Source organism: Pecten maximus, chromosome 6 (genome assembly GCF_902652985.1).
Source record: "Pecten maximus chromosome 6, xPecMax1.1, whole genome shotgun sequence".
Taxonomy (NCBI): Eukaryota; Metazoa; Mollusca; class Bivalvia; order Pectinida; family Pectinidae; genus Pecten; species Pecten maximus.
The window spans coordinates 11,580,596-11,591,757 of NC_047020.1; the positions used below are offsets into that span (position 1 = coordinate 11,580,596).

The following is an 11,162-nucleotide window of genomic DNA, read 5'->3' on the forward strand; positions in this document are numbered from 1 at the left end:
CGATAACATAGTTATAGACATCGGTGTTACTCCTGTCCATCCCGTACCGATAACATAGTTATAGACATCGGTGTTACTCCTGTCCATCCCGTACTGATAACATAGTTATAGACATCGGTGTTACTATGTCCATCCCGTACCGATAACATAGTTATAGACATCGGTGTTACTCCTGTCCATCCCGTACCAATAACATAGTCATAGACATCGGTGTTACTCCTGTCCATCCCGTACCAATAACATAGTCATAGACATCGGTGTTACTCCTGTCCATCCCGTACCGATAACATAGTCATAGACATCGGTGTTACTCCTGTCCATCCCGTACCAATAACATAGTCATAGACATCGGTGTTACTCCTGTCCATCCCGTACCAATAACATAGTCATAGACATCAGTGTTATTTGTGTCTATCCCGTACCAATAACATAATTATAGACTTGGGTGTTATTTGTGTCTATCCCGTACCAATTCGGTAATAGTTGTTCTTTACAGATGTAGGGTACAAGGACTATTTATTTATCCTGTGTATTATGTTAACTACAGGTGCAGTGGTATCTAAGAGTGTCAAGTGTCGAATATTGGATACAGGCTACATCCTATCTCACTGTGACCACAAACATGAATTCCACATACCAATCAGCTCTCCATTCAAGTGGTAAGTTCTGTCTTCAATGTGATCAATTTTAAAAGCTCTGTATGATTTATTTTTTTAATGACGTTACTTCTAGTAGAAGTTTATAAGATAATGTGTCTCTATTTTGACCTGTCTGCTATGGTTCATTGTTCATGGCAGTCGACAGCTTTGTAGTTCACTTATATACAGGTTGCCTATTGTAAGAGGGCTGCGATAGCTCATTGGGTTAGAGCGCTGGCCACATAATCTCGGGTAAAGATCCAAGGTGTGTGGTTGACGCTGTCTAATCATGTCGTTTTGTGTTTCTGAGGAAACTGAGAAACGGCTAGTCGGTACTGTCATGGTTGTGTCCTTTGGCAAGACACTTTACCCTAATCACGCTGGATGGCATGCGATGGGCCACCCGTATATTGTTGAGTGAGGTAGTCACCAACTACTACATATGTTGTTGATGTACTACCAGTATATATGTCTGTATGAGAATGTATCTGTTGATCTGTTGATAGGTATCTGCGGGAGGAGAAGTTGGAGGTACAGGTGTGGGTGAGCTATGGTAAGAAGGATAGTAATCAGAAGTCACATCACAGGGATAAGTTGATCGGCACTACCTATATAGGACTAGACGCTCTCAACGACGAGCGCCGCAGACAGCACCGGATCAGGTACACTAAAGCAGATACTATTTAAAATGTAAAATGTAATGTAGCTGAATTCAGCAGTAAATAATTCCCTGAAATATATTTGTTATACTTTAATGTGTTAACCTGCAGTGTATTATAATTAGAGGGTTTTTTTCCCCATCAGCGGAATGTTCCCGCTGTACAAACCTGGTGCTGCTAGTCTAGGGGGAGCCTTCCTGAGGGCACATGTAACCGCCAGACCACAATTTGGAAGTGTCACTAAGGTAAGGGCTGTGACAAGCAGAACTTTATTTTGGCAGACACTCCTGTGTTTAATACAATTTTAAAAAGTCTGGATGCCAATGCAAGTAACACATGAGACAGTTGAATAATATGCAGTGGATGATTGTGAAGCAGATGTCAATTTGTGCAGACACTTACACAGTTTTACTTTTATATATTATAGTTTTACTTTTATATATTATAGTTTTACTTTTATTTATTATCTCTGGAAACAAAGACATGTGTATCAGCAAACATTTTTTTTCTTGAATCTAAAATGTGCATTTGCTATTTATAGCAGTCTGATGATGAGGCAGATGAGAAATTGCCAGAGAGTGATGTAGATGAGGAGTATGACCCCAATGACAGTTTTCATCAGCTCATGGTGAAGAAGAAATCCAAGTCGAGTACAGATGTAGCACACCTGGAGCGTGTCGAGGAGGATTCTGTTGTTCCACACTTCCCTGTAATTGTCTCTGTTGAACGTGCCATGCATTTACCACTGATCAACGACAAAAATAGGTAAAAAAAAGCATTGTGGAACATTTACTTACCGTCAGAACAGGAACAAAAGTAATGATGTTTTAAAAATATACTCCAAAATGCATTTCCATATACTTTTAAGTATGAATATTTTGATTTTCAAAGTTTTATTATTACAGAGTATGAATATTTTGATATTCAATGTTTTATTATTACAGATCTGAGGATTACCTCCCTAATACCTATGTGTCCTACCAGACATCTGAGAGTGCTAGTCCTGCATATACACAGGTGTTCTATAACTCGGACAACCCTGTCTGGGACGACCAAAAGGAGACACAACTCAGCACCGAGCTTCTCTACCAGGAAAATAAGGTAAATTCAGTACCAACAAGAATTATTTATTACGATTCATTTGTTGAACGTCAACTATTAATACTAATCATATTTATTGAAAAATTTTGACCAACAACAGTGTTTTGTTACAAGGGACAGCGAAACAGGACACTGGAGCAATACCTAACAACAACTTACAGTATCTCCTAAAAATGATTTCATATTACAACACAAGACCCAGACGTACATACTCTTATTACAACTGCGAACTAGTGACATTCAGGTTACAACATAAGATCTGGATGTCACTGTCACATTACAATACCTGGTGGAAAACAATATCACATCACAACTTAGTTAGATGTATTTGTATCTAGTAAAACTGTAAGTTTTCAAAGAGCTGAATCCATGTTTTCTTTTCTTTCCTGCGTTGTCAGAATCTGGTGTTCAAAGTTTGGCATAAACCCCAGAGTGCTTCCAAGGATCCCGACAAGTCGTCTGACCGAGTGCTAGGGTTTGTGTCTGTGGACCTGACCCCGTTAACCTCTGGACTTCTACAGATCTGTGGCTGGTACAATGTCATGGACTTCCACGGACAGTGTCGTGGTCAAATCAAGGTGAGCAGTTATCTCGTCTTACACAATACTGTTTATATTAAATCAATAAACATTCTTTTTCATGTAAGTAGGCTCAAACTAAAAACATTACTTAAATAAAAAAGTGATCTGTAAATATTATGTTCTTATGCTATGGTTAGAAGTAACTGAGAGTTTAACATGCAGTAGACTCCCAACGCTAGGATAAGTTATATGATTGGTTTGTTTGGTATGACGTGTCCCAGGTGATTCACAATTCCAGTACATATCAACCACCAAATTGATGTACTGTACTACACAACTGTAGGGAGATTAAGGCATAAAGGACAGCAGATATTAAGTTAAAACAACAAGTTTGATTGTAAGATAAATACTTGTATTTGAATGGGAGGAGGATGATATGTTCTGATTGTGAATTTTGATTGTTTTAAACTGAATGCCTTGCCTTGCAGGTGAATATTGTCCCACAGGATGATGTGACACGGTATATACAGGGCATGCCTAGCCAGCCTGTGTCAATGTCCTTCTACAACCAGCCTTCCAGCCTCCCCTTCACTGTCAACTCCTCTATCCACAACGCCATTCCCCCCGAACAACCAATGTCTCTCCCCACAGATCTGCGCCCATTCTCCTCCAATCTGCCCAACTTTGACCAGGTACGAGAACACCAGGAACAGTTACAGCACCAGCTGAGTGAGAATATCCGTCAGTTTCTACGTAACCATGAGACATCCTCACAGGACTCGCCAGAGGAATCTCCACGTCCTGAGGTATCGCCTCACTGGCAGCCTCCAAGTCTGAATGATATCAGAGTGGATGACAGTGCAGCTTGTTCTCGCTCCATCATGTTCTCGTCCCTCAGGTAAATCTATCATATTCTCATGCCTCGGATAAATCTATCACGTTCTCATCCATCAGGTAACTCCATCATGTTCTCATTCCTCAGGTAACTCCATCACGTTCTCATCCCTCAGGTAACTCCATCACGTTCTCATCCATCAGGTACACCTATCACAGTCATATTCCTCAGGTAACTCCATCACATTCTCATTCCTTAGGTAACTCCATCACGTTCTCTTCCCTCAGGTAACTCCATCACGTTCTCATCGTTCAGGTACACCTATCACAGTCTCATTCCTCTGGTAAATACATCACGTTCTCATCCCTCAGGTACACCTATCACGGTCTCATTCCTCAGGTAAATTCATCATGTTCTCATCCCTCAGGTAACTCCATCACGTTCTCATCCCTCAGGTACACCTATCACAGTCTCATTCCTCAGGTAACTCCATCACGTTCTCATCCCTCAGGTACACCTATCACAGTCTCATTCCTCAGGTAAATTCATCATGTTCTCATCCCTCAGGTAACTCCATTATGTTCTCATCCCTCAGGTAACTCAATCACGTTCTCTATCAGGTACACCTATCACGTTTTCATCCCTCAGGTTACTCCATCTTGTTCCTCAAGTAAATTTATCAAGTTCTTATTTCTCAGGTAAATCCATCTTACACTTTGATGTTTATGGTTACAAACAAAATTGAATAGTTTTGATATTAAATGAAACATTATTCTTTAAAAATAATTCCATCAAGACAGCTGGAGTTTGATTTCTCCATCAGGAATGAAAATCACCAGTTTCAATATTCTACAAAATACAACTTGTTTCACAATTAATTTTGAAACAAGTTTTATCAACTTTATCCCTATTGTAGAATTTTCATGTAGTCAGACTGGTGATTTTCATCCCTGATGGAGAAATCAAACTCCAACTGTCTTGATGAAAGGTTCTTTCTAAATTACATATATATTTGTAAAATGTACTTTGTAGAAAATTATTGTTTTTGTTTCAATTACCCTATGTATTAACTAGCTGTTAGGTAGCTCGTGTAGTGTTTATTCAATCATCAAACTGATGTACTTGATTGTATCATTCTTTTTCAGGAAACAAATGCAAGATTTGGATGATGTTACATCTAAGTTAAAACAGAAGCTAGCCTCGCCATCCTCTATTAAAAGTTCCTCTTTACCTCAGAATCGGTCAGAATTACGCAGTACTGAGCACAATGTTCCCATCCAGTCCATCATCTCTCCTCTGTCTACTCTGCAGCTGACTTCAACACTAAAAGCAAATGAGAGCGAGTTACTGTTGACCGGGTCCAATGAGGCTGAGTCTTCAAGGACTGCTGTGGACTCGGGTGCTTTCTCTGTGACACAATCTAGTGAGAAATACCAGGATGCTTTGGATTCACAGCGGAGTAGTGAGAGAATGGACACTCTGAGGATGGGAATTACCCCTCGTGACTTTGATAATACTGGGCAAGATGGTTCGACCACACAGGAGGCACAGAAAAGCACGGGCTCTACGCCAAGAGACGCACACAATTTTAGTGACACTGGTATACACATGGGCTACACTCCAAGAGATGACACATCAGTGTCAACTGGGGGATTTAACATCGTGAACACTCCCCGAGACCAGGTCAGGGTAGACACAGTGACATCTGGTGGCCCGACCTTGTCACACGACAGTAATAATAATGCTAGAGACAGGAATGCGAGTGGAAGCAGTAGTGCTTCACTGGGGTTTTCATATCCGGGAGAAATGAGCAACAGTGCTGGCAGTAGTTATAGGAATGGTGTAGGGGTTCCAGCCAGGATCACAAGTACTGTAACTCAGGATAGCGATATGAAGGAAATGAGTGTGATTCAGGAATTCACAGAAAATGAGGATGACACTGGCAGTATTAATGGAGAAGAGGACGAACAATACTATCAGGAATATCGGGACATTTTAGATGAACAGGAGAATGAGGATGAATCAGGTAATGAAGAAGAAAATGTTGTTGTACCTAGGACATTAAATGATGTGTCAGGAAAGTTTGGGGGCATCCCAGGTCATTCTGTGTACATGGACAGCAATGGACACGGGTCACCTCGTGAGTTTGTGAGAAATGGACAGACAATGCCATTTGATATTAGAGCTAGCGATTCGCGGGAACTGAGTCGGACTAAGTTTGATCAGCAGGAGGCTGATGATATATTAGATCTATCAGACAGTGAATATGTGCCTGACCAACAACTGGCTCCTCATTTACAACTAACAGAACGACCATCTTTTATAGAGAAAGACAGCTGGTTTTCTGATGAGGAAAGGGATCGGACAGACCAGCATGGGTCCAGATCTAATGTTGTTGAAGGTACACATGGTGGTATGGAGCACCAAGGTCTGCTACAAGACGTGGAACTGGAATCTGTGAACTCAGGTAGTCACTTTACGCAAAATTCAGGATCTAAACAATCTTCTAAACAGTCTTCACGTGTATCCTCAGCTGGAAGTGATAGGCTGTCTGCCAAGAACTCCTCTGGACATTCTCAAGGATCGGGATCCCATTATTACGAGGATCAAGTTCCTTTTCCTGCTTCTGTGCCAAAATCACCAAAAGAAGCATTCTCAGAGGTAGTGACAGAGTTAGAGGATTTCTTTTCCGATCCAATACAACCAAATTCTAGAATGGAAGGACAAAGGTCAATGTCACCTTCTCATGGATCAAGTTCGCACTCGCGCTCCCCTAAAATGCTAAGTGATAGAATAAACTTTGAAAGCTCTGAGAGCTATGGTGAGTCAGAGAATGCTGCTACAAATTCAAATGGTTATAGCAGTCTTCAAAATGGCGACATACATGATTTACCAAATGGATTTCAGGAGCCTTCCTCCATGCCAAATTTTTTCCTTCCTTCCCAACATTTGGCAGAATCTATGCAGGCCTTACAGCAAGCAACCTCAGGGTTTCCTTCCTCTAGTCACCAGGTTTGTGTACATTACCTTTTTTTCCTTTCTTCCTTTTTTTCTAGTTGCTGAAATATTTATAGTTTAATATTTTCCATTATATTTTTTTTTTTTTTCATTTCTAATTGATTTATTTATCTAAAATGAATTAATGTATCAGTATCATAATGATTATTGTATTTCATTTTCTGATTTCATATTGTTCAGTCATAGTTATGTACAGATTCGAATCTCACCAGGAAAATAAAAAGTGCTTGTACTGCAAAATCTTAAAAACATATCACAAACTTGGCCCTAGATAGCCCTGAATTTCAAGAACATGCTTCCACCGATTTTCTACTAGAAGCGATACTGCAGATGGAAAATTCCTTTCACTTAGAATTTTTTATTTACTCCAGTATATAGTTTTACAAAATAACTGTTTTTATGATGTAAACATATTGGCTTTGATTTACAGTTCCCTGACCCTGAGAGACAGGCTGCTAAGGTACAAGCAGCTTCAAACCTCATGGAAAAGCTGACCACAAATAACCATAAAGTGAAGTTCTCATCTGTCCACACTAAAGGGAGACAACCTCCCACTGCAGCCGAGACGAAAAGGATTGCTAAAATATTCTCAGAGAAATTTTCATCAAAAGAGTGATCAATCTGGGACTATGTACAGTTGGTAGTCCAATTTGTTGGTGTATAAAGTTGTATGAATTTAGAAAATGGTTTAAAATCTCTTGCGGTGACACGAGTTTCTGATTTTACATGACAACGAATTGAATGCTGTGACACATGTATTATTTAACACTATGACAAGCTTGTCTGTGATATGCCCTCAATGCATACTCCCCAGTTACGAATTCATCAATGAACACACATCTGTATTCATCATGTCATTCATTTCCTCATCAAACTTCATTCTCATTGTATGTTTCTCACAAGTCCTGTTAGCTGGCTACATGTTTGTGTCATCAAAACAAAATCTAGGAATTTGTTTGGTGTAATAATCCAAAGCTAAAAGTAGTTGTCACAACTGACAGCACAGTACTGATATACTCAATAATCATAGCAAAGTTTTACGTTTATTGTAATTTTGTTGTTCCTTTACTGGTTTGAAACAGTATTGTTAAATTAACTAGGTTTGAGTGATTCCTAGCAGACTAGTACATTATATTAATTAGCTTCCCATTATTCTGAAATTTATGGAGAAAACAAATCTGATCTGTCAGTTGTCATCATGAGAAACCACACCAATCAGAATAGCAACAGTTTATTGTTCTTTGTCTGATGCCTTATGGCTAGCACAGAGTCTTTTTTTTTACCTTAAGAAAGAAAGGCAATGTACAAAATTAATATTTACTTGTGGTGTTACGATCTTCTTCTGTTGATAATATCATTCTCTGTTTCTAATGATATTTATATTTTTTCTCTGCTTTTATTGGTATTTAGATCTTTCTCTGTTTCTTGTTAATTTATTTTTAATATTTTTCTCGGTAGCTAGTGATATTAAGATCTTTCTCTGTTGCTAGTGATATTAAGATCTTTCTCTGTTGCTAGTGACGTTTAGATCTTTCTCTGTTGCTAGTGATATTAAGATCTTTCTCTTGCTAGTGATATTAAGATCTTTCTGTTTCTAGTGATGTTAAGATATTTCTCTGTTGCTAGTGATGTTAAGATCTTTCTGTTGCTAGTGATATTAAGATCTTTCTCTGTTGCTAGTGATATTAAGATCTTTCTGTTTCTAGTGATGTTAAGATCTTTCTCTGTTGCTAGTGATGTCAAGATCTTTCTCTGTTGCTAGTGATGTTAAGATCTTTCTCTGTTGCTAGTGACGTTTAGATCTTTCTCTGTTGCTAGTGATATTAAGATCTTTCTCTTGCTAGTGATATTAAGATCTTTCTGTTTCTAGTGATGTTAAGATATTTCTCTGTTGCTAGTGATGTTAAGATCTTTCTGTTGCTAGTGATATTAAGATCTTTCTCTGTTGCTAGTGATATTAAGATCTTTCTGTTTCTAGTGATGTTAAGATCTTTCTCTGTTGCTAGTGATGTCAAGATCTTTCTCTGTTGCTAGTGATGTTATGATCTTTCTCGGTTGCTAGTGATGTCAAGATATTTCTCTGTTTCTAGTGACGTTAAGATCTTTCTCTGTTTCTAGTGACGTTAAGATATTTTTCTGTTTCTAGTGATGTCAAGATATTTTTCTGTTGCTAGTGATGTTAAGATCTTTCTCTGTTGCTAGTGACGTTAAGATATTTCTCTGTTTCTAGTGACGTTAAGATATTTCTCTGTTTCTAGTGACGTTAAGATCTTTCTCTGTTTCCAGTGATGTTAAGATATTTTTCTGTTGCTAGTGATGTTATGATCTTTCTCTGTTGCTAGTGATGTTAAGATATTTTTCTGTTTCTAGTGATGTCAAGATATTTCTCTGTTGCTAGTGATGTTATGATCTTTCTCTGTTACTAGTGATGTTAAGATCTTTCTCTGTTTCTAGTGATGTTAAGATCTTTCTCTGTTGCTAGTGACGTTAAGATATTTCTCTGTTTCTAGTGACGTTAAGATATTTCTCTGTTTCTAGTGACGTTAAGATCTTTCTCTGTTTCCAGTGATGTTAAGATATTTTTCTGTTGCTAGTGATGTTATGATCTTTCTCTGTTGCTAGTGATGTTAAGATATTTTTCTGTTTCTAGTGATGTCAAGATATTTCTCTGTTGCTAGTGATGTTATGATCTTTCTCTGTTGCTAGTGATGTTAAGATCTTTCTCTGTTGCTAGTGATGTTAAGATCTTTCTCTGTTTCTAGTGATGTTAAGATCTTTCTCTGTTGCTAGTGATGTTATGATCTTTCTCTGTTGCTAGTGATGTTAAGATCTTTCTCTGTTGCTAGTGATGTTAAGATATTTTTCTGTTTCTAGTGATGTTAAGATCTTTCTCTGTTGCTAGTGATGTTATGATCTTTCTCTGTTGCTAGTGATGTTAAGATCTTTCTCTGTTGCTAGTGATGTTAAGATATTTTTCTGTTTCTAGTGATGTCAAGATATTTCTCTGTTGCTAGTGATGTTAAGATCTTTCTCTGTTTCTAGTGATGTTATGATCTTTCTCTGTTGCTAGTGATGTAAAGATACTTCTCTGTTGCTGGTGATGTTAAGATCTTTCTCTGTTTCCAGTGATGTTAAGATCTTTCTCTGTTTCCAGTGATGTTAAGATCTTTCTCTGTTGCTAGTGATGTTAAGATCTTTCTCTGTTGCTGGTGATGTTAAGATCTTTCTGTTTCTAGTGATGTTAAGATCTTTCTCTGTTGCTAGTGATGTTAAGATCTTTCTCTGTTGCTAGTGATATTAAGATCTTTCTCTGTTGCTAGTGATGTTAAGATCTTTCTCTGTTGCTAGTGATGTTAAGATATTTTTCTGTTTCTAGTGATGTCAAGATATTTCTCTGTTGCTAGTGATGTTAAGATCTTTCTCTGTTTCTAGTGATGTTATGATCTTTCTCTGTTGCTAGTGATGTTAAGATATTTTTCTGTTTCCAGTGATGTTAAGATCTTTCTCTGTTGCTAGTGATGTTAAGATCTTTCTCTGTTGCTAGTGATGTTAAGATATTTTTCTGTTGCTAGTGATGTAAAGATACTTCTCTGTTGCTGGTGATGTTAAGATCTTTCTCTGTTTCCAGTGATGTTAAGATCTTTCTCTGTTGCTAGTGATGTTAAGATCTTTCTCTGTTGCTAGTGATGTTAAGATATTTTTCTGTTTCTAGTGATGTCAAGATATTTCTCTGTTGCTAGTGATGTTAAGATCTTTCTCTGTTTCCAGTGATGTTAAGATCTTTCTCTGTTTCCAGTGATGTTAAGATCTTTCTCTGTTGCTAGTGATGTTAATATCTTTCTCTGTTTCTAGTGATATTAAGATACTTCTGTTTCTAGTGATGTTAATATCTTTCTCTGTTGCTAGTGATGTCAAGATCTTTCTCTGTTTCTAGTGATATTAAGATCTTTCTCTGTTTCTAGTGATATCAAGATCTTTCTCTGTTGCTAGTGATATTAAAATCTTTCTCTGTTTCTAGTGATATTAAGATATTTTTCTGTTTCTATTGATGTTATGATCTTTCTCTGTTGCTAGTGATGTTAAGATCTTCCTGTGTTGCTAGTGATGTCCAGAAATGTTTTTTCACTAAGATGAAAAACTCCATAAAATTATCTCCCACATGTTTTCCACCACAAGGCGATTGCTTAGATGGACGATTTTACATGTGTTACCAAATTGCCTTATTCCTACATTTATATAATTACAAACTTACAATGTCATTAGTATCTGATTTATAAGCTGCTTTTAGGAAATATTCTGTCATTTTTGATATGCCTTGAAAATTATATGATATTTTGATTTGGACTGAATTTTCATATTACATTAAAATAGTAAGATGCCAATGTCATTT

The 11,162-nt window shown here is 37.6% G+C and overlaps 1 protein-coding gene across 1 annotated transcript in view; it reads left to right on the forward strand.

Annotated features, from left to right (window-relative positions):
- Nucleotides 1-8,952, forward strand: part of LOC117328967 (C2 domain-containing protein 3-like) — a 30,923-nt gene extending 21,971 nt beyond the window's left edge. Inside the window, exons 35-43 of the mRNA XM_033886609.1 lie at nt 548-659; nt 1,145-1,300; nt 1,443-1,542; nt 1,839-2,062; nt 2,242-2,398; nt 2,797-2,976; nt 3,408-3,817; nt 4,900-6,766; nt 7,203-8,952. Of these exons, the coding sequence (XP_033742500.1) occupies nt 548-659; nt 1,145-1,300; nt 1,443-1,542; nt 1,839-2,062; nt 2,242-2,398; nt 2,797-2,976; nt 3,408-3,817; nt 4,900-6,766; nt 7,203-7,388 (3,392 nt within the window). The 3' untranslated portion in view covers nt 7,389-8,952. The remainder of the gene's footprint in view (nt 1-547; nt 660-1,144; nt 1,301-1,442; nt 1,543-1,838; nt 2,063-2,241; nt 2,399-2,796; nt 2,977-3,407; nt 3,818-4,899; nt 6,767-7,202) is intronic.
- Nucleotides 8,953-11,162: the final 2,210 nt, after the last annotated feature.